Source organism: Hyperolius riggenbachi, chromosome 11 (genome assembly GCF_040937935.1).
Source record: "Hyperolius riggenbachi isolate aHypRig1 chromosome 11, aHypRig1.pri, whole genome shotgun sequence".
Classification (NCBI taxonomy): domain Eukaryota; kingdom Metazoa; phylum Chordata; class Amphibia; order Anura; family Hyperoliidae; genus Hyperolius; species Hyperolius riggenbachi.
This window is the reverse complement of record NC_090656.1, coordinates 136,739,206-136,762,681: the sequence shown is the minus strand read 5'-3', so window position 1 is coordinate 136,762,681 and position 23,476 is coordinate 136,739,206. Positions and strand designations below refer to the sequence as shown.

General features: G+C 42.4%; 1 protein-coding gene across 2 annotated transcripts in view; it reads right to left on the bottom strand.

Annotated features, from left to right (window-relative positions):
• Positions 1 to 23,476, bottom strand: part of DPF2 (double PHD fingers 2) — an 84,737-nt gene that overhangs the window by 24,366 nt on the left and 36,895 nt on the right. For both annotated transcript variants that reach the window (XM_068261006.1, XM_068261007.1), the window contains exons 5-6: positions 17,511 to 17,603; positions 12,988 to 13,066 (exon numbers count right to left, since the gene is read on the bottom strand). In XM_068261006.1, coding sequence (XP_068117107.1) covers positions 12,988 to 13,066; positions 17,511 to 17,603 — 172 coding nt within the window. The remainder of the gene's footprint in view (positions 1 to 12,987; positions 13,067 to 17,510; positions 17,604 to 23,476) is intronic.

Below are 23,476 nucleotides of genomic sequence, written 5' to 3'. Positions count from 1 at the left end.
TCAGCAGCATGGCTGTGATTTATGAGGGATTGCAGAGTGCAGGGGGACCTTAGGGAGGGAGGGAGGGATAGCAACAGAGGCTGGGCTGTATAGGCAGATCCAGCCTCTGTATGCAGATAATATTCTTCAAACCCACCTCGGGTTCTCTTTAAGGCAATCCTTTCTCTTGCATTGTGTTTAGAACTAAGAAGACTAAGCAACATTTTCACTTGGAAAAAATAAATAAATAAATAAAAAAAAAAAATAATAATAATAATAAATATAAATAATTTTCCCAAGAAATGGCTAAAATACAAATGGCTGCTTCCAGCTCTAATGCTGGCCTCACAGGAGGGAGAGATCTGAAAAATTACAGACTTTACCAACAATGCAGATGGGTTACAAAGCTTCACTGTGTTGAATGGAAATGGCCAGTCAGGTGCTGTAAAATAGGCAAAATATTTATTGCACGCAGAAGCATGTTTAAAACCACTTAAGGACCAGCCTATTTTCCTGAGATCAGTGCTGCGTGGGCTCTAAAGCCCACAGCACCGATCAGGATTAAGCCAGGGCGATCAGACTTCTCCCCCCCCCCCCCCTTTTTTCCCCACTAGGGGGATGTCCTGCTGGGGGGGTCTGATTGCCACCGGCTTGCTGCGCTTTGCGGGGGGGGGGGGGGGCGGGCTCTTCAAAGCCCCCCTCCGCAGCGATTTCCGCCCTCTCTGCCCTTCCCTCCCTGTGGGCTGCGCAGGACGGATAGGCTTTAGCCTATCAGATGCCGGCGATCCCCGGCCAATCAGAGGCCGGGGATCGCCGATCTCCTTTACGGCGCTGCTGCGCAGCAGCGCCTTATATGTAAACAGCGGGAATTTCTTCCCCGCGTGTTAAAATCACACGTGCGAGCCGCAAATGGCGGCTCGCACACTGTTCACGGAGACACCCTCCGTGAACTGGCATGGAAAGGCCAGTCGAATGAGCGGCCGTTTCCATGCTATACCATTAACGACCCGCCGACGCCTGTCGGCGTTAGACGGTCGTGAGGTGGTTAAACCTACTGCAGTGAAATGTCACTTATTTTCACTGCACAATAACCACCTGCACTGCTGTTAAATGCTGTGATCTTACAGATCTGTCTCAGGTAAAATCTCCTAGTATGCGCCCAGCTTAAATGTGCTGTGAAATAGCCTCATATCTTATGTGAGCCATCTCCTGTCAAAATAGAGTGAACATGAAATTAACAGGGAGGAGAGAAAAGGGATATTAGAGCATTGGAGAAAACTGCTGGCACTGGGTTTCATTCTTATATTCCAAACTGTTCAGTTTACTTTCACCCATGGACTGCTTATTGCTTTCAATATGGGTAAAAATTGTCCAGTGTAAACTTGCTATGGTAACAGTATACAGAGTGGCATACAGGAAGTAGTAAACCTTTATGTACATTAAAGTGACACTAAAGAGAAAACAAAAATACCTCATGATATAATGAATTGGTTGTGTAGTACAGATAATTAATAGAACATTAGTAGCAAAGAAAAGAGTCCTTTTTATTTGTAGGTATATAACTTTTTTTTAGAACATTGCATAATTCTCAAATATTTGCAGTTTCCACAATAAACTCAGAATTTTAAATTATTTCACAGAGCAGGCTACGGACCCTTTGAACTTCTCTGCTGAAAACCCATAAACAAAGAAGAAACAATGAGAGACAGTTGAGAGAAGTGCTTCAACAGACAGTGCTGTCCACGCTCGCAGAAGCTTTTTTTGCATAGATAACTGATGTTTGTTAACTCTTCCTGTACTGGAAACAATAGGAGACTCATATCTGTGCATCTAATGTTTTATTTCTTAGCAGTACTACACATACAATCATATCATAAGTTTATTTTCACTTCAGATTCCCTTTAAGTGTCATTAAACAGGTAATGTGCGAGGTTGAAAAAACAAGACGTATGGTGATTAACGTAAGCAGCAATGCACATACAATTAAACAACTGTGAAAAAGATTATGAGATTTTGGGAATAATGGAGATGTGGATGGAAGACAGCCTTGATTTGATAGTAAATAGAGTAGGTTGCAGTGCGTTACGAAAGGATGAATCCGACAAAAAAAATGTGGAAGGGTTAATCTGTATTATGCCTCCTATAAATGAAGAAATGAGTGAAAACTGTGTGTCTGTACTAGTAAATATCCATGATAGAGGTATGGCAAACTAATCATTATTAGGATGTGTTAGAAGTCACCACACAAAAAATGGTAGCAAGTACTATTGCTGCAGCAAACTGAAAAAGCAAAAGAAAACAGGGTTTTCTGGGATATTAGTGCTATCTATTCTAGTACAAGTCAGTGATGTGTAAGGATGCTACAAGACAAACGGACTCAAGTAGAAGCTGAGCCAACCAGGGGGGAAACTCTACACTAGACTGGTCATTTCAAACTAACCAAAACCGAAAACTATAGGGTACAAATACTGAATGTAAATTGCAAAAATGTTAACATATTAATGATTTGTTATGGGAACAAAAAGCAGGCAAATCGCACAGTGAAACTCTGCCATAGGAAATAATGGCGCCTCTGGTCGAATCACTCGCCCTAGCGAATCGGCCGACATTGCCATTCGTTTCCGTACGGGGGGCAGAGAGTCCCATAGCCGTGCATGGCTTCTGGGAATAGTCTGCATACCCGCAGACCAGGAAGTGCCGCCGCACATCTCGCAGCCACATGTGGTGGCTAATGGAAACTTAGCCTAAGACGCTGTCTAATGTCTATTTTTTTTAGGTTAACGCTGCCCAATTATGTGAACTTTGGGGGGGGTCGCTGCCAAATTAGGTGTAATTTTGGGGGGGAAGGTTAGCTAGTTATGTGTGTTTTGGGGGAAACCACTCACTAATTATGTGCATTTGTCGGGGGAAACACTGCCTATGTGTATTTTTTGGTGGGAAACTCTGCATAGTTACCTTGTTACATAGTTATTTTGGTTGAAAAAAGACATACGTCCATCGAGTTCAACCAGTACAAGGTGCAACTCCAGCCTGCTCCCTCAACATATCCCTGTTGATCCAGAGGAAGGCGAAAAAACCCTTACAAGGCATGATCCAATTAGCCCCTAAAGGGAAAAATTCCTTCCCGACTCCAGATGGCAATCAGATAAAATCCCTGGATCAACATAATTAGGCATAACCTAGTAATTGTAGCCATGGATGTCTTTCAACGCAAGGAAAGCATCTAAGCCCCCTTTAAATGCAGGTATAGAGTTTGCCATAACGACTTCCTGTGGCAATGCATTCCACATCTTAATCACTCTTACTGTAAAGAACCCTTTCCTAAATAAATGGCTAAAACGTTTTTCCTCCATGCGCAGATCATGTTCTCTAGTCCTTTGAGAAGGCCTAGGGACAAAAAACTCATCCACCAAGCTATTATATTGCCCTCTGATGTATTTATACATGTTAATTAGATCCCCTCTAAGGCGTCTTTTCTCTAGACTAAATAAACCCAGTTTATCTAACCTTTCTTGGTAACTCGCTGGTTAGTCTGTACCTCTCGGATTTACAAGCCCTACTCCATAGAGCCAAATTAATCCATGTCATGCACTGATGAGGATCAAACAATCCGAAACAGTCTGTATGCTTGTTGGATTATTATGGCTCTGTACAAATTAACAAGCTGACACATCATTGCATTCCAGCGGTTCTGCAAGTGTGTTTAGCTTCTAAGGGTACAATGGTTAATTTGCATATATTCAGCAGTGTTGCACTGGGAGACATCTCAAGCTCACTCCAACTTGAATTATCACAAATTCTTTCTGTTTTAGGAAATCAAACTTGTTTTGTCTTTCTTGGTAAGCGAGACCTTCCATCCCACGTATCAATTTTGTTGCTCGTCTCTGCACCTGCTCTAAAACTGCAATATCTTTTTTGTAATGTGGTGCCCAGAACTGAATTCCATATTCCAGATGTGGCCTTACTAGAGAGTTAAGCAGGGGCAATATTATGCTAGCATCTCGAGTTTTTATTTCCCTTTTCAAAGCATCCCAAAATTTTGTTAGCTTTAGCTGCAGCGGCCTGGCATTGAGTACGATTATTTAACTTGTTGTCGATGAGTACTCCTAAGTCGTTCTCCAAGTTTGATGTCCCCAACTGTATCCCATTTATTTTGTATGGTGCTAGACCATTGGTACGACCAAAATGCATGACTTTACATTTGTCAACATTGAATTTCATCTGCCATTTATGTGCCCATATAGCCATCCTATCCAGATCCTGTTGCAATATGACACTATCTTCCTGAGAGTTGATGATTCTGCACAATTTTGTATCATCTGAAAAAATAGCAACATTGCTCACTACTGCATCTACTAGGTCATTAATAAATAAATTGAAGAGCACTGGACCCAGTACAGACCCCTGAGGGACCCCACTGCTAACAGTCTCCCATTTTAAGTACGATCCATTGACCACAACTCTTTGTTTTCTGTCCATTAGCCAGTTCCCTATCCATGCACACAGACTCTTCCCCAGTCCTTGCATCCTCAACTTTTGCACCAGACTTCTGTGGGGAACAGTGTCGAAGGCCTTTGCAAAGTCCAAGTATATCACATCTACAGCATTCCCAATATCCATATTAGCATTCACTACCTCATAAAAGCTGAGCATGTTAGTCAAACAGGACCTGTCTTTAGTAAACCCATGTTGATGCTGAGAAATAAGATTATTTTCTACTATGAAGTCATGTATAGTATCTCTTAGTAACCCCTCAAATAGTTTGCATACAACTGATGTTAAGCTTACAGGTCTATAATTTCCTGGATCTGATTTTTTGCCCTTCTTAAATAATGGGAAAACGTGGGCTGTACGCCAATCCACTGGAACTCTGCCAGTTGCAAGAGAGTCACAAAAGATAAAATAAAGGGGTTTAGCTATAACTGAACTTAATTCCCTTAGGACTCGAGGATGCATGCCATCCGGGCCAGGTGCCTTGTCTATTTTTAAATTATTTAGTCTTGCCTTCACTTCTTCCTGCGTTAAGTATTTAATATTACAGTTAGAAGATTGAGACTCTTCTGCCTCTGAAATTTGCAACAGTGCTGTTTCCTTTGTGAAGACAAAAGCAAAGAAAGCATTTAATAACTCTGCCTTACCTTGGTCATCCACCATTGAGTTCCCACCCTCATCCTTTAGGAGTCCTATACAGTCAGTCAACCTTTCTTTTTTTAGAGTTGATGTACTTGTAAAACTTTTTTGGGTTAGATTTGATATCCTTAGCGATTTGATTTCTTGTTTACAATTTTTATTGCACTCCCTATAATTGCTTAGTGCAGCCTCGGTCCCCTCCTGTTTTAGGACCTTACAGGCATTCCTTTTCCTCTTCATTTTATCCCTAACCTTTCTATTCATCCATAGAGGCCTTTTTTATTGCTAGACATTTTGTTTCCATATGGGATGTACATACTACAATATTGATTGAGAATAAGTTTAAAAGCTTGCCATTTCCCTTCAGTGTCCTCCCTTTGTAGTACATTATCCCAGTTCACCAAACTTAGTGCCTGCCTAATTTGATTGAACTTTGCTTTTCTAAAATTCATAGTTTTAGTGATCCCGCCGCCCCGTGGCCTATCAGTCACCAGATCAAACGTTATGTTGTGATCACTATTTCCCAAATGTTCTTGAACCTGCACATTTGATACATTATCTGGTCTATTAGAAATGATCAGATCCAGTAACGCATTCCCCCTAGTTGATTCCGTTACCATTTAAGTCAAGTAATTGTCCTGTAGTGCTGCCAGAAATCTGCTGCTTTTACCAGAATACCCCAGTCAATGTCTGGAAAGTTGAAGTCGCCCATAACTATGACCTCATTTTTACTTGCAGCTTTTTCAATCTGCTGTAGTAATTGCAGTTCTGCAGCTTCATTAATATGAGGTGGTCTGTAGCATACCCCAATAAGCAATTGGCAACTTTTATTTCCACCATGAATATTTACCCAAACGGACTCCACATCTTCGCAATCTTCTTCCATCTCATCGTTGAGGACAGCTGTAAAAGAATTCTTAAGAGACAAACCCTCCACCTTTTTTCCCTGTTCTATCCCTCCTAAACACATTGTATCCTTTTAAATTAGCTGTCCAGTCATGGCTTTCATCCATCCATGTCTCGGTTATTCCCACAATTTCATAGCCTTTGTCATTCAGAATGAACTCTAGTTCGTCTATTTTATTTGCAAGGCTCCGAGCATTGGTTACCATGCACTTTATATTTTTACCACCACATTTACCAATTTTGTTTACATGAAATGGGCTACTTGAAGTTTTACCAACCTCCTTAATCTTTACACTGTCCCCACCCCCCTCTCCACCCCCCAGAATGTTAGGCTCCCACTGTCTTTTTACCTTATCTTGTCTACATATTGAGACTTTATCCTCCCGCCTCCCCCCAGATCCTAGTTTAAAAATCTCCTCCAACTCCTCCTGTATACTCGCGTATAACCTAGTTTTTCAGCACACAAAAAAATGTGCTGAAAAGTTACCCCACTCGGCTTATATGCGAGTCAGTGGAGCAGAATGGTGGAGCAGGTTTTGTTACTGGCAGAGGAGCATAAGGATCGTGCACTAGTGATCCTGCTCTTGCCAGCAGAGTGTGTCGCTCAAGATTACCCATGTCCCGTGCCTTGTAAAGCGTGTAAGCAACGTGTAAGTGGTGCAATGGTCAGGGATTCTTCCTGTGTAGCAATCGCTGTGTCTCATATATATGACACCATCTAGTGGTTTCTTGAGACACAGCTGTGTCATCCTTGGAGCACATCTGGCTAATGTGGAGGGGGCTATACTGGGGAGGGGGCTTATACGAGTCAATCACTTTTTTCTGGTTTCTGATGGAAAAGTGGGTACTGGCTTATACACGGGTCGGCTTATATGCGAGTATATACGGCATGTGCATTTTGGGAGGGGGAAACAGTGCAAGAAGCTCTAGCAAATGGTGTTTGGCGTAATGAGAACTCAATTTAGTGTAGCTAGCCCTCTACCTTGTGGTCTCAAAAAGGTTTGGCCCTCCATGTGGGCAGCACTGACCCAATAGATTAAAGAGAAAGATATAGAGAATACAAACTCATGTTAAATTATCAGCACCTTTGCAGGGTCTTCACAGCATGGCTAAATGGGCAGGTAACATACTGATGAAACGATGTAAAGTCATGCACTTTGTCCAAATCAATGGCAAATCATCAAATAAACTAAATTATATACAGTTGGGGAATCTGACTTGGAGAAGGACTTTGGTGTACTGGTGAACAATAAAGTAAGCGACCATATTCAAGGCAAAAAATGCTGCAGCTAAAGTAAATTAAATGTTGGCATTAATGGCTGTGTGTTCAGTTATTGTGATGGGACAGCAAATTTACACCATTATAAAATCTGTATACGGACTAATTTACATTGTATCAAAGTGTCATATCTTCAGTGTTGTCCAACAAAAAGAAATAAAATGTTTACAAAAATGTGAGAGGCATACTCATTTTTGTGAGATAGTATACTTGCATTTTAAATATGTTACAGTTTTCGCCAGTGCCACTTCAAAGGGAAGATCCGGGGTGAATTAAAAGACATCTACTTACCTGGGGCTTTCTCCAGCCCCTGGCAGCCGTCCTGTGCCCTCGCCGGAACTCCACTTCCAGCTGGTGGCCCAGAGTCCCCTCCATTGTAGAGGTCAACTGGCATCTACTGCGCATGTGCGAGCGACCGCGCTCACATAGCCTGCGACGCTCACGCAGGCGATGCTGACCTGGCAATGTCGACATCTGCAACAGAGGACCCAGGGCCACCAGCTGGGAGCGGAGCTGCGGCGAGGGCACAGGACAGTTGCCATATGCTGGAGGAAGCCCCAGGTACGTAGATTTTTTTAAAAAAATTGCTCAGACCTTCCCTTTAAGTTGTGAGTGTATTCGCTGGCTGACAATATGAAGCCAAGGTCAGACTAGGTAACATTTCCATCTTCCAGAGGACTAATAAATGACAAGCAAACAAATGTTTAATGTTAGTAAGTGCATTAATTTAAGATGTTTTATGAAAGAGCATCATCATACTGCTATGAGAGATACGATCTGAAGTATTGTACAAGATACAGAGGCTCCAAAAGAATAAAAGGTAATTAAATGAACTTAAAAAGCCAACTGGTTAAACAGAGGAGGCAGTGGTGGTCTTACCCCCTCCAAACAGACACAGGCAAGGACTGTGATTCAGACAGTCAGCAATTTATTCGGAACTCCAAAAAACAATGCAACGCATTTCACGGGCCATACATCCCGCTTCCTCAGGCAAAATATAGTAGGAGTCACAGCATCTGTATTATATCAGCGAGCTCGACGCCTCTCACAGAGGCGCCGAGCTCGCTGATATAATACAGATGCTGTGACTCCTACTGTATTTTGCCTGAGGAAGCGGGATGTATGGCCCGTGAAACTCGTTGCATTGTTTTTTGGAGTTCCGAATAAATTGCTGACTGTCTGAATCACAGTCCTTGCCTGTGTCTGTTTGGAGGGGGTAAGACCACCACTGCCTCCTCTGTTTAACCAGTTGGCTTTTTAAGTTCATTTAATTACCTTTTATTCTTTTGGCGCCTCTGTATCTTGTACACTACATTGAGTCCACCCTGGGTGGAGGGTTGGTACCCTATTTTCCTGTCTACAGAGAGCGACTTTTTATTCCTGAGTGGGGTCAGGATTGTTCTCCCCACCTGCCTATACAGTGGTTGCCTATTGGTAACCCTGGCTTGTAAGTATAATTTTAACTTATCATTTATTTTGTTGTCCCCAAGACGAATTACACTATTGGGGCTCTTGGTGTCCCTCTGCTTTACGATCTGAAGTATAATTGCCCAGTAACCTTCCATGTGAAGTTCCATTTAGGAAAGGTTGGAGGAGCCATATGATTGGGATTCACTGTAAGGATGATGAAAGGCCACACGTTTCAGGATGGCTGAGACAGAAGAGACTGCAGGTGGAAGGGGAACTAGGTGGTGATGCTGAGAGGGAGGTAACTGGTGTCTCACAGAAGTGTTTTAAATGAATCTGTTTCAATTATCTGAGATCTCTGATTATATCAGGAGTGGTAGAAGCAATTTTGGTAAATGCACACAACAGTGCAAGCGAGAAAACAGACAAGTGCAGTGCAGAACACGAGAAGCTCAAGGTATGATAGTAGAAAACAGCTTTGTATAATATTTAAACCGTCCACATCAGATCAGGAAAACAAAGCTGTAGTGCATCTCATTTTGACACATTAGAAAGCAACCCGTAACCCATTGGCATCCATCGCAGTTTAAGCAGACCTTATACATAGTGTTTGGGCACTGCATCCCTGTCTTATAAAACAACACTGTATTTAAACAGTCAATTAGATTATTGGTATTCAATTTACTTTTGGGCATAATTTGTCTTTAAATCAGACAATTTTCTTTTAGTCTAATGGAATCAATTAAAGAACTTGAGCACAAAAGCACTTACCATTTGTCTGCTTAGTAAGATAAATGATTCATAAAACATACAACATTAACAGACCCTCAGAGAATCTACTTCCCAGCTTCTAAATAGGCCACTGGCAGTTACTGGGCTGGGGGATATGCAGGAAAACATACTGTTAAGGCGGCATACACCTCCTACTGTGTATTACACAATGTTTACACACCAGCTTTGTTTCCTCTATACATAAAAATAATCCTATAACAGGAGTACAGAAGTTGAATTGAATCTGATGAGAAAGTAAGAGTTGGATTTTTTTTTACTCCACATAAAATAAGTTTACCATATTTCATAACAAGCCACACTGTTGTAAGTGGGGATAGACACCATTTAGCTACCAGGACCCTTATGCAATTAACTCTATCCTGAGCTTTCTCCTAGGTGACATTTTCACATCTTGTCTATAAGAAGCCCCTACCAAGCAAAAAAATACTCAAAATCATTGACAGGACTTTTTGACCTACTTTAGAACAGCTTTACAATTGCAGAATGCTGAAAAGTTATACCTTTAGAGGAATAGAGATATAGAGAAAACAATAGTTAAGCAATATCTAAAAATAAAAAAACGGGACAAAAAATAGACACGTATTCAGCGTATTTACTTAAGTAAATACAGAGGCTTACAGTCTAATCCCTCCCATAGGCATATCACCATCGCAGTCTAGGGCCAATTTAGGAGGACCCAGTTCGCTTTCATGTTATGTATGTTTTCGGGATGTGGGAGGAAATCCATGCAGACACAGGGAGAACTAAACTCCATGCAGATAGTGTCCAGGCTGGGCTTTAAACCAGGGACCCAGCGCTGCAAGGCGAGAGTGCTATAGAGAGAGTGCCCATAGGCTGAAAAACAAATGTCAAAGTTTAACCTCACAATTCAGCTTTAGTGGCTTTCAAAAACACTTGTTGGTAATTTTGTCATTACACTTATCCTGCTTAGAATTTAAGCCAAATAATTGATTATTTTGTTTCCTCTAGGCTAAAGAATCTTGCAGCGTCCTTTAGGTGCCTTTTGTAAGCTAGTTTTCATTCTAGAGGCTTCCTTATGCCTCATTTTGCATAAGTCGGCAACATACTAAAAAAAAATGTAGTGCTCTGAAACAACAGAGTAAGATCTCCTGCTATAAAAACAGCATTAAATGACATCTTATCCCCTATCTTACCCTATTCAAATAAGGTAATAGAATGTGTAAGCAATTACTGTAATGCCAGTAACAGTGAAAAGTACTATAAATTCATTTTGCAGGTTCTCTACCAGGCCTGGGCAAACGTTACGCGTCCTGGCTGCATTCCTAAAATACTTGTGTCCCTCCTCCCTGCAGAGTTGCAAGAGGGCAATGAGTGGGTTCAAACGCACCTGATTTGCGATTCCAGTGTCGAGTCTCCATGCAACAGGGCATCACGTGACAGCAGTCAGGATGTGCAAGCGTGTCCTGACTGCTGTCACGTAACGCCCTGTTGCCATGGAGTCAAGACAATGGAACTGGCGATTAGGTGAGTTTTAACCCACTCTTATCACCCACTTGCGAGTCTGCAGGGGGGGGCCTCAGGGGATTAGCGGACCGGACTTACAGCGCACGCAGGATGTAGTTTGCCCAGCGCTTTTCTAGACCTTAGCAAATCAACCCAGGAAAACTAAGCTTTATGTTTAAGATATCATTAACTATCATGAACTATCCCTAAATAGACTGGTGCCCTTCCAGATTTCAGCCAGTTAACAGATAGCATTAGGGAGCTGCTAGTTTATCCGCAATGATTGCAACTGGCTACTGGATCTTTAACAACTCCAGTCAATTGTAATGCAACAGTTAGTTTGTGCCTTACTGGAATTACTAAAAAGATGATACAGCCCATCACCAGGGAGGCAAAATAGGCTAGTGCTTCTTCTATTTGCATGACACACTGGATGGGGAGGTTTTTAAGACCACCAAGCTAAAACACTTCAGAAATAGGTATTAACCACAAACACAGAATTTCAAAGGTAATGTTTCCATGTCTATATTTCTATGACGTAGAACTTATAAGTAATCCTTGATAAATAGCTCCTGACAGGCCATGTTAAACATCCACAAGTCGACACCATTATTAAGGAACTGTGTGTCTGAAACACGTTAGCTGTGGGCTTCTTGTTGAATCTGTATGTGTTGCCCTGTAGAGTGTTTGCCAGGCACCACCGGTGAGGTCAGTGGGTTTGAAGTGAACTGCCTGCCTGATGATCTGATGAAACATCAGAATTATTGTGCTGATTACATAAGCCGTGGAGGTGAGATCATGAAAACATGACCTTCTGGGGATAGCTGAGGACAGGAACACCAAACCAAGAGCAATGTAATGTTTGCTGGTTTCTGCATCCTCCTGACTAAAAAAAAAAAACGCACCCTGTAAGCTTCTGGAATAAAATGTAAACGGAAAAGAAAACAGGTAAAAGTTTATTACATCAGATATCAAACCTAAATATAGAAGAAAAAAAGAATATAATTAATGAGATTAGTAATGTTTTCTGTTGCCTGAACCTGTAGAAATGTAAAGTGGAATGTCAGCACAAAAGTTAAATACACATGAACTTTTACATGCCACAGCCACGATTCTGACTAATTCTGTACACTATTTTATCTCTGTGGCTTCCAGGTGTCATTTGATTGCTTAACAAGCAAAGAATTCAAGCTCAATGATTTTTTTTTAGGAAGAGAAGCCTCATTAGGATCCAGAGGCTTCCCTCTACTTAGGCAAGTATGCAATTTTGTACCCGAGCTTCACCACCTCAAAAACGAACCATGTATTCCCAGCATAAGACCCTATCCCAACGCACAGCACTTGAATTTCTGTGCGATTCATGCCAATGCAGTTGTGATGTCCATTCATTATAACCAGTGAATTGCAGTGCATGGATGTGGACATCAGACAGTGCAGTCTATGCACTTCTGATGTCCCTGCAGAACAAATTGCAATGCGGAAAATGCAGCTGAAATCACGCATGTGGGGAAGGGGCCTAAAGGACTTTAATATTTCCCTAGATCTTGACTTATCTCAATTAGCTGTTACATGAAACAGACATGGCATGAATACACTTTGGGAGGAGAGAGAAGAGTAGTTGAGAGATATCTGTTCTACTTTACACAGTGATTCATATAAGTTTTACAGGCCACAACGGACAGACCTGCGTGCAGGAAGCATTTTAGTCTGTTATCCATCGATAAAGCCTGTCATAAAATAAATTTGGAGAAAAATAGAGCAATTCTAATGTGTTTCCTGGAATACTTTCTCCTAAAGTTACCTAAGCAATACCAACTTGCTTGGTAAAGTGTGAAAAGTTATAACTTATTCACAATAGTGACACAGAAGGTCCAGTGAAAAATAACATTCTACATAAATCCTGGAAAGTAAAAGGGAAGGTTATTGACCAGTGAAAGGAATATGGTGATGGAGTCCATACATGCACAAAGTAAATTATGACACAAATTGAGTAGCTAGAACACTTATTAAAATCAGCAAGTCAGACTCACTATCACAGGCATAAGGCTTGTCTCTGTCATCCAATGCAGCTGCATCCAGTTTCTTCCTGGCACTGCCCAAGCCTTTTCCCTGAAAGCAAAGATCCAAACACTGATTACAAATAAAGACAAGACAAGTAATTACTGAATGTACGTTTACATACCACAAAAGCAAAACACTTTTACGTATGAGTAATGTCTGATCCTCCTTTACACCCTTGCACATGGAGCATGCTGTGAATAATATGATTTGCTTTTCCATTCTCACTCATTTGTTATCACTATGTCCCAAAGTGCTTTGCAACTCTTGATTCTCAGCTGACGGAAAGGTGGAGGAGGCTGATGCGGAGGACCCAGGATACAGTCAGTTCATTACAGGAAACGCTTCGACGAATGGGGTATCGCCATACCTAAAGGTGACTGGACACTTAGAGGCTAGCTGTACCCTCCTACTTTGCTGAAAGAGGGTGAAATACTGGGCCTTTAACCAGATGGGCAGGGTGCTCAGGTAGATTCCTTCATAGGTTCTGTGCACACTAGATTGTAATGCAAGTCCTGCAAAGCTAGTCTGGAACAATAAAGATTGTGTGGACCCTTTCCCCCTCTATATACTTATTTTTAATGAGTCATGGAATAACCCACTAGGTGGTAAGGTACAAAGAAGCCTGAATCTAGTCCATGAACTCAGAGCATGCATTATCAACAACCAGACCTCTGGTTCTTTTTACACTATTTGAATAGGTCAATGAAAAATAATTGTGAACATCTTAGCTCACAACAGCTGAATAAAAGCATAACAAGGCAAGTGGTTCAGCAAACTGTGTAGTGGCCAATGTCTAAAAGCAGCAAAATTACGCAAATTATTTGCTGCAAACTTTGGAAATGGAATTGGTAGTTACAAATATATAACGGTACCCCTTCCACTTACTAAAACCTTTTGTAATAGCTTTCATACTAAAATTAGCAACTTTAAAAAGGGTTTCCTTATAAGAAAGTATGACAACTTCAACTATAATGTTTAAATATCTCCACACTTCTATCTGCTAGACATTGCGGAATAGATATAGATATAAACAAAGCAGCTGACTGTGGCAAGGTATGAAAATGTGTTAACCTTCATAGAGATCTTGTAGGTAGACTACCGGTATTGCTTTTGTTTAGCGGCTTCTGCCAATCAACCATTCCCACAGCTACAATAATGGGCTCTACGAAAAACAAACCAAAATGTAGTCTTCCTACAAGATAGGCAGACCTTGTGACATTTCCAAATATACTCCAGTTCTACTCCACAAAACTATTTTAGTCAGAAAGACTTCCTCTAATCAGAGGAATATGAACACTGGCACATGTTTTTACTTGTAAACACTGCCAGCTGCAACACACTCAAATTGCCCACTTCCAGCTAGAGCAATTTCCTACCTTTGTTTGGTCAGCAGGCGCCAGTCAGCCAATCAGGTGTACTGTTATACACTCTTTGCCTGCCATACCAAATCTAGCAGGAATTGCACAAATTAGGTAGCATTCAGTTGGGAGGCTTCGGTTGGACGCAATCGTAGATTGCATCGCTAGCAGGGATGCCCCGTGCAGGCAGGTCTCCCACACGGTCCCCCTCTCTAACCACTCACTTGTCAACCGCATCCTGGAAGCTGCAAGAGACACATTTAAAATGATAAACACTGGTTCAGATGACAGTCGGGGGTCCTGGACCCTCTCACTGCCTGGGGCCCCCACACCACCATGCGATACCCAGAGGAAGGTGCAGGCGAGCCCTGGACCTCTCACCACCAGGGAATTCACCCCCACTGCCTCTGAACTGAATGCTAACTGCAACACACTCCCAGCTAGAGCAATTTCCTACCTTTATTTGGTCAGCAGGCACCAGTCAGCCAATCAGGTGTACGGTTATACACCCTTTGCCTGCCGTACCAAATCTAGCAGGAAATGCAAAACTTAGGTAGCATTCAGGTGGGAGGCTTCGGTTGGACGGAATCGTAAATTGCATTGCTAGCAGACTCCCACATGGTCCCTTCCCTAACCACTCACCTGTCAAGCTGCAAAAAAAAAGAAATTTAAAATCACAAACACTGGTTGGCATGACATCCGGGGGCCCCGGACTCTCACTGGCCGGGGCCCCCACACCACTATGCGATACCCAGAGGGGGGAGTCCCTGCTAGCAATGCAATCTACGATTGCGTCCAACCGAAGCCCGTCCGACCGGAATGCTACCCAATTTATGCAATTCCTGCTAGATTTGGTACGGCAGCCAAAGGGTGTATAACAGTACACCTGATTGGCTGACTGGCGCCTGCTGACCAAATAGAGGTAGGAAATTGCTCTAGCTGGGAGTGAGCAATTGTGTGTGTTGCAGTTAGCATTCAGTTCAGAGGCAGTGGGGGTGAATTCCCTGGTGGTGAGAGGTCCAGGGCTAACCTGCACTGCCAACTGCCTGACAGGGCTGTGGAGTCGGTTCAAAAATCATCCGCCTCCTCAGTTTATTGAAACCACCGACTGATTCCAGGTACCCAAAATTGCTCCGACTCCACAGCCCTGCTGCTTGACCATATTGCTGATTCTCTAACTCTAATACATTAAAGGGAATCTTAACTGGAGGTATATATAAAAAATAAAAATAAAAAAGGTATCACTAACCTGGGGCCTTCCCCAGCCCCCTGCAGATGTCCTGTGCCCCCGCCGTCTCAAACCGATCCTCTGGGCCCCTGAAGTCAGCTAGATTCATTTTCGGCGACTGACCAGTCACTGGCCAGTGCACCTGCGTGTTCTCAATAGCGCTTCGCAGCCATGGCAGTCTGGCGCAGTACGTGTACTACGTACATACGTGCGCAACCTGCACAGGACAGCCAAGGCGGTGGGAGCGCAATCAAGTACGCGCTTGGCCAGAGCCACGCAGGTGCACTGCAGAAAACTAAGCTAGCTGCCTGCGGGGTACCAGAGGATCGGTTTAAGACGGTGGGGGCACAGGACGCCTGCAGGGGCTGGGAGAAGCCCCAGGTACATGAAATTTTTTTTTTTTTTTTTTTTAAAGACCTCAGTTAGGGTTCCCATTAAGAGTACATACACATTCAAGTTCGATTGGACAATTATTTCCATGTAGTATGAGAGCTTACCTACTCAATCTTTTCATAGTATTCAAGTTTTTCTGGCACTCATACTACATGGGAGTGGTAAAATTAGCCATTCAAAATTGGATGCATGTATGCACCCCTTAGCCACTCACCCAGAACAAGTATTAGGTGCTCTAAAAGTCTCCACTAGCTGCATATTTGTTTTTGGGGTGTGTGTGTAATTTAAAACACCATTGAAACCAGAACAATCAGCAGGACAGCAGTAAGTTTTTAAAAGGCAGTAAATAAGCTAGCCTGAACATCCCTCTTACAACAGAACCTGTATTTATTCCTTACAAAGTTTCTCTACATGTACAAAACATGTCCTGCACAGTTTAACATAGATTGAGCTACATGACGGTTTAACGGTTACTAGTAGGGATGATCAATGAGATGCTTACTCATTAACTTGGAATTACACATCATCCTGACAACCTCTAGTTACTGTAGCAATGAAAAAAAAAATTACTTAAAGAAAACCCGAGGTGGCATATTGTAATCCTAATAGGACCCAGAGGTATGTCGTTTGCACAATGACATGCCTCTGGGTCATTCAATCGCCGCTGACTGACAGCCTCACATAAACATAGCAGGCTAGCGACAAGCAGATTGTCACTAGCCTGTCGATCTTTTAAAGGGGGGGGGGGGGGGGGGGGAGAGACAGCAAAGTGCAGGGGGGAGGGGGGGGGGCTGGCAGCTGAGATAGAATAACCCAGAGGCATGTCAATGTGCACATGACATGCCTCTGGGTCCTATTCGGATTACAATATGCCACCTCAGGTTCTAATCCAACAATAACTGCTAGATAACATACTGGTTAAGGGTGCTGTTTGATGTAGGGTTTGAACCTTTGACCCAGTTTCAAAACCTGTCTCAAGCCAGCTTGTAAAAAAGTAAGGAGCCTTTGGGCAAGGCCCCCAATGATCCTGGTCACTCATGGAAAGCACCCTAAGTGGATGCAGCCCTGAAGAGATTTGAGTCTATCAGGAGAAAAGTGCAATATACTGGTGTACATGTTATATGTCTTGTCTTACTATCTCACCTTCAACAAATCAGAGTGGGCCTTGGTATAACCATGCTTTTAACACATAGGCATTGTTGTTACATTCTGTGATCTCGCAGATATATACCAAATCAAGACTTCCAGGGTGTGACCAACATTATACCATTTGATTGGGTAACATTTCTATATGGACTATGCTGGTCACACTTCACCAAATCCACCGCTTTTTTTCCCCCTCTTTTTTTTATCAAGTACACTGCTGGTTGATTCTGTCGACCTGACCCATATTTGCCAGATTAATCTACCAATATAAGGCCAGCATTATGCCATTTCTCCTAAATGTAATGCTTATCTAGATTGAAAAAATTAAGGTAAAAAGCAATGAGAGTAACAGAAACAAACCCCTTACTTTAGCTTTACCCTTCCCACGTCTTTTGGGTGTATCTTCTTCATAGTCTTCATCATCCAGATCATCCAAAAAGTCTTCAGGCTCTATAATACGCTGCAGGATTCAGAAAGACATCTAGATGAACAAGGGATAGCCAATCAAATCAATCAGGCAAAACCTAAGATTCTGCACATAATTTTTAAATCAAAACGTAACCCTCCCTTTATATTACGGTAGACAGTTAACAGATTTTTTTCACCAAAGTCTCTGTCCACTCAGGCTCCAGACATGTAGCTATCCAAAACCCTGTCCTGTAACCCTTATTTTTTTTTAAGTGCCTGTAACTTTCATTCTGCAACTTCAATAGCAGTTTATGGGGTAAGCTATAGGCTTCATACACAAGCCAAAGCCGCCCCTGCCAAAAATCTAGTGTGTGTATGACAACCCGATCCATGATCAATAGACCCGGCCTGCTGGATCACCTGGACAGAGCCTCGTTACCACTCTTTCTTCCTCCCCATGGTAACAGAAGCTTTCGGTCCGAAACTGGAGAGGAACTGCAACAAACTTGAAAATGTGATTTTCAGAAACAGATATTTGCTGATTGCATTAACACTCCGTTGCTGGATTGTTTTCATCAGATACACGTCCAGGTATTTTTACAGATACCTGGACGTGGGACTCCAGTCCAGCACTAAAACAGTGTGCCCTGGCCACTCGTGCACACATTCTATAGTGAATGATTGCTGCCATAGCAGCAATTATTCAAAGAAGATTACACAGTAAAAAAAAAGTTTAAAAGGATTTTAATGTAAAAGTGACAGTGTCCCATTAAAAAATAAACGTTTTTTGTTAAGTGTTGATCCCTATCAGACCAATTAACCCCTTGTGTCACCTACACTTGGCCTTAAGACTCAAGGAGAGCTCTAAAGGCTGTTGCCATAGCAATCAGATGCGATGACTAGGGTGACATTTCAGGGGCCCAACGCTGTATAGATTGCTATGTTGTTTCCTAACAATGCATTTATACAACACTGGGGCTCCCAAACTGTGTTCTCTAGCGATCACATGCAATTTCTACAGATGCACAGGCTGGTGATAATGGTATGCAACATGCCCAACTAGTGATGAAACATGGTATTGTTTTAACCCAGGAATGTGGAGTGGTTAAAGTATAAATATGTATTTATATAAACTAAATCAGGCATCTTTGTTACCTGTTTAGCTGTACTGTTTTAAATGTCTAAAGGTGGCCACTAATGATCCAATTTTTCATCGAATCTTACCATTTCTATGTAATATAAAGTAACTGCCTAAATTAGCCTTTCAATATATTCACTCAATTTACCCTTAATACTACATAGATTCGGTAAAATTCGATGAAAAAAAATGGATCAATAGTGGCCACCTTAAAATACCTAATGCAGGAAATGGTTAAGGATCTCAAGGAAACCAAATAGGTGGTATGATATACAAATCAGACTTCCACCAGCTCACTAAAGTGATAAATCCTCAGGCATACAAATCAGCACAAGTTTAGTTTACATCAATGCATCAATTCTTTTGTCCAAAACTGCAGAACTGCTCAAATTGTAGGGATCGTACATACAATTTATCATGTGACCTGATGTAGTCTGAAGATTGTTAACCATGTAGCCCTCCACCCACCATATGAGTTGTGTGGAGAATCCAAGAGCTATTGATTTCACAAGGTGATTTATATTTGTGTATCTTAAAGAGAATCTGTATTGTTAAAATCACACAAAAGTAAACATACCAGTGTGTTAGGGGACATCTCCTATTACCCTCTGTCACAATTTCGCCGCTCCCCGCCGCATTAAAAGTAGTCAAAAACAGTTTTAAAAAGTTTGTTTGTAAACAAACAAAATGGCCACCAAAACAGGAAGTAGGTTGATGTACAGTATGTCCACACATAGAAAATACATCCATACACAAGCAGACTGTATACACCCTTCCTTTTGAATCTCAAGAGCTCATTTGTCTGTTTCTTTCCCCCTCCATCTCACTGAAGAGTTACAAGCTGATTGTTTGTTTACTCTTGCAGACAGCTCTGCCAGGTTGTCTGTAATTCTGCAGTAAGTGACTCATCCGTATGTGAACAGAGGATTTATCCAGCTTGTAAAAGATAAGAGAGCAGAGAAAAGCTGGCTAATGTAAATAACACACACAGGGGAGTGTGCATAGAGGGGGCATGAATAGCAGATCACACTGAAGAGTTGGCAGCCTTCCAGACACAGGATGACAAGTCCGACAGGGGAACGATAAGCTGATTTATTACAGAGATGGTGATAGTATAAAGTGCTGCAGTAAGCCAGAGCACATTATAATAGGTTTAGGAACCTGTAGGATGGTAGAAAACACAATGACATTTTTGTTACAGAGTCCCTTTAAAGTGGATCCGAGATAAACTTTTACTCATTGCATAATTGTGTTCCTTTCATAGTTTATAGGGCATTCCTCAAGCCAAATACTTTTTTTTAATACTCTAATTCTCTATAAACTAAACAAGCCTTGCCCACAGCTTTATCGGAGTGCCTTGGCACTGTAGCAAGGGCTTATGGGAGATCAGTCTGGGGAGGAGGAGATGGTTACTAGCCAGAGATTTCAGAGGCAGGAGGGAGGAGGAGGAGGAGGAGAGGGGACCGAATTTGTCACAGGCTGGAGCGTGCCTGTGTTTAATGTGACAAACAGAACATGGCTGCCCTCATTGTATCACAGGAATAAATAATCATCAACTGTTGAAGCTGTTTGCAGCTAGATTTGCTGCAAACTTTAGATAAGATATATAGACAAGTTACTTGCCATAGTTTTTTTATCTTGGATCCGCTTTAAGACTGGAGCTAATCACTTATTCCAAGCTGCTTTGTCCTATTTAATACAGGCACAGGATTTACATGCGATTGATTTAAATACAGGGTTTTCACTACAGATAAGCATTTACTATTACATATTTGAACCAAGCTGGCACAGGATAAACATTCCCTTCCTCTAAATCATAGGTGGAGAAAAAAAAAACCTAGCAGTCTGCTGAAACCCGCCCAGCGGGAGGTGCAGACAGACCAGTCGATGCACCTTAACGCACTACATTTACCACATAACCCCTGTGTTATCAGTGAAGCATACTTTTCATTGACTGTATGCCCCATTGTACGCAATGTAACATGCGGCGCCCCTTTCTCGTTCCACTGTTAAGGCCCATACACACGTCGGACTTTTGTGAACGACGGGTCGTTTGAACGTCCCGTCCAGTCGTCCGCACGCTAAATCGGGCATGTGTACAGACTGTCGTTCGGGTGATAAGACTGATTATGAGCGATCCGCCGGGCGGATTTAGTATCAGGAGGTTACAGATAAGAATAAGATCAGCCATTAATTGCTTAAGCAAACTAGGGAAATTTTGGGCATTGTGTAATGCTTTAATTGGAAAATGAGATAACTGCCCTGCCACACTGAAGGGTGGTTTAAAACAATGTCCAAAGAACTACTTTAAATATTTGAAGTTCTAACATCTTAATAACTTCAGACTCTATAGCAACATGCAATGCATTTGTCATCTTATTTTGAATTCAACACTAGCTAGCTAGATAAAATGGGAACTGGCTTGCTAACCACCAAAGCTTGTGTTTCTGATTTCTGACTGCAAACTTAAATAGTTTGCCTCTTTGTTCAAGTGATGTTTAAATCTGAAAAAAAAAAAAACTAATTAGCTGGCCCATGTAACAAAGGACCTGTACAGCTGTCTATTACAACAGGTTATTTAGTTTGAGGTCTTAAAGGACTTCCGAGGCCAGTTTAAAAAGAAAAGATACCTGCATCCGTTTGTAAGGCACGGATGACGCCGTCCGCGCCCTCCGTGCCGTTTCGCCGGGTCCCCGCCGCTTAGTAGCCCCCCGAACCGCCCCTGACTGCACTGCCCGGGTCGGGCTCTCCAGCCTGCAGAAAGATGGCCACCGGAGCTGGCTGCGGCTGCGCAGTCCGCATAGACGCGAGTGCGGCTGCGCAGTTTGCATAGCCGCGAGTGCGGCTGCGCAGCTCTAAGGCCAACCGCCCGATCCACGCTACAGGAAAAAGCCTGTTACGTGGATCGGGGGGTTGGCCCTAGAGCTGCGCAGCCGCACTCGCAGCTATGCGGACTGCGCAGCCGCAGCCAGCTCCGGTGGCCATCTTTCTGCAGGCTGGAGAGCCCGACCCGGGCAGTGCAGTCAGGTGCGGTTCGGGGGGCTACTGAGCGGCGGGGACCCAGCAAACGGCACGGAGGGCGCGGACGGCGTCATCCGTGCCTTACAAACGGATGCAGGTTTCTTTTCTTTTTAAACTGGCCTCGTAAGTCCTTTAACTGAAATTTGATTTCTGGTGTAATCAGGGCTGTGGAGTCAGAGCAGTTTTGGGTGCCTGGAGTCGGAGTGGGGAAAAAATGAACCGACTCCTAATGAATTTAAACTGCAATTAAAATAGAAAATATGATAAAATGTTCTATTTCTCAGATGATGTCATCATAAATATTATATTTTTTAAGTCAGATATACATATCTGATTGTGACTGTACAGTATATATATATGATGTGTACACAGGATTCTCATATATACTAAATAACATCTATGCTGTAAGAATATATATATATATAGTAATAGCTCGGCTTAGTCCACAAAAATGAAATAAACCAATCAAAATTATTTACTTTTGCTGCTTCAATAAAGCAGTCCCCGTATTTTTTAAGTCAGATATACATATCTGATTGTGACTGTACAGTATATATATATGATGTGTACACAGGATTCTCATATATACTAAATAACATCTATGCTGTAAGAATAAAGCCTGATGTGTAGCTATGTCACTAATAGAGATGGTCAATGAGATGGAAATAATTCTGCGTTGATGCTGATTTATGCAAATGTATGCACTCTCTATGCTCATGAAATCAAATAATTTGATATGTTAAAATTTGGTTTGGTGACTACGATTTAAAGGGTGCCTGAGACTGATGAAAAGAAAAGTTTTATACATATACCTGGGGCTTCCTCCAGCCCCCTTCAGGCTAATCAGTCCCTTGCTGTCGTCCTCCACCACCTGGATCTTCTGCTATGAGTCCCAGTAATTCAGCCAGTCAGCGCAGTACGGCCGCGTGCCGCTCCTACAACCAGGAGCATTCTGGATCTCCGCAATAGTGCTGCACAGGAGTAGTACGCTCCCGGAGTGTGTGTGCATGCGCACTATGCCAGACTGGCTCAAGTACCTGGACTCATAGCAGAAGATCTAGGTGGCGGAGGAGGACAGCGAGGGACTGATTAGCCTGAAGGGGGCTGGAGGAAGCCCCAGGTATGTATAAAACTTTAATTTCATCTGTCTCAGGTTTACTTTGTTACACAGTAATACTATACTCTACATATGCACTCCCCACAGAGCTGCGGGGAATCCACTGAGAATGTTGTGCACATTGAACACAGAGGTGTTGTCTATCACCAATAAACCTGGTTCAGATTGTGCATGAAGAATGTGTAATAGAGGAAGCATCTCCTCATTCACCTGCAGAGTACCTGCACATCATTCTTACATGCACCCACAGTTACATTGCCTAGGGCCTGAGATGTTCTTTGTACCTGTCTGTACCTTCTACAAGTACTCTTACCAAGGACTAGTTTTAGTCTATGACTAAAGGGAATAAATATGGCAGTCTACATATCCTTCTCACTTCAGTTGTCTTTTAAAATTCCTAAGCGTTGGCAGTTAAGAGATGAATTTCATGTTACATACTTTCAATCAACAAATTAGGAGTCGGAGTCAGTGGATTTTTGTACCGACTCCACAGCCCTGGGTGTAATGGTGTACCAATCTGCATTGCATTCACTCCCTTCACACAGAAATAGTGCATGCAAATGTTCATCACAAAATGCTGAAATGGCAAAAGACAGATTGAAACCTTCTGCATACTGGGGGCAAGTCTCTTTCCTAACTTCACTATAAG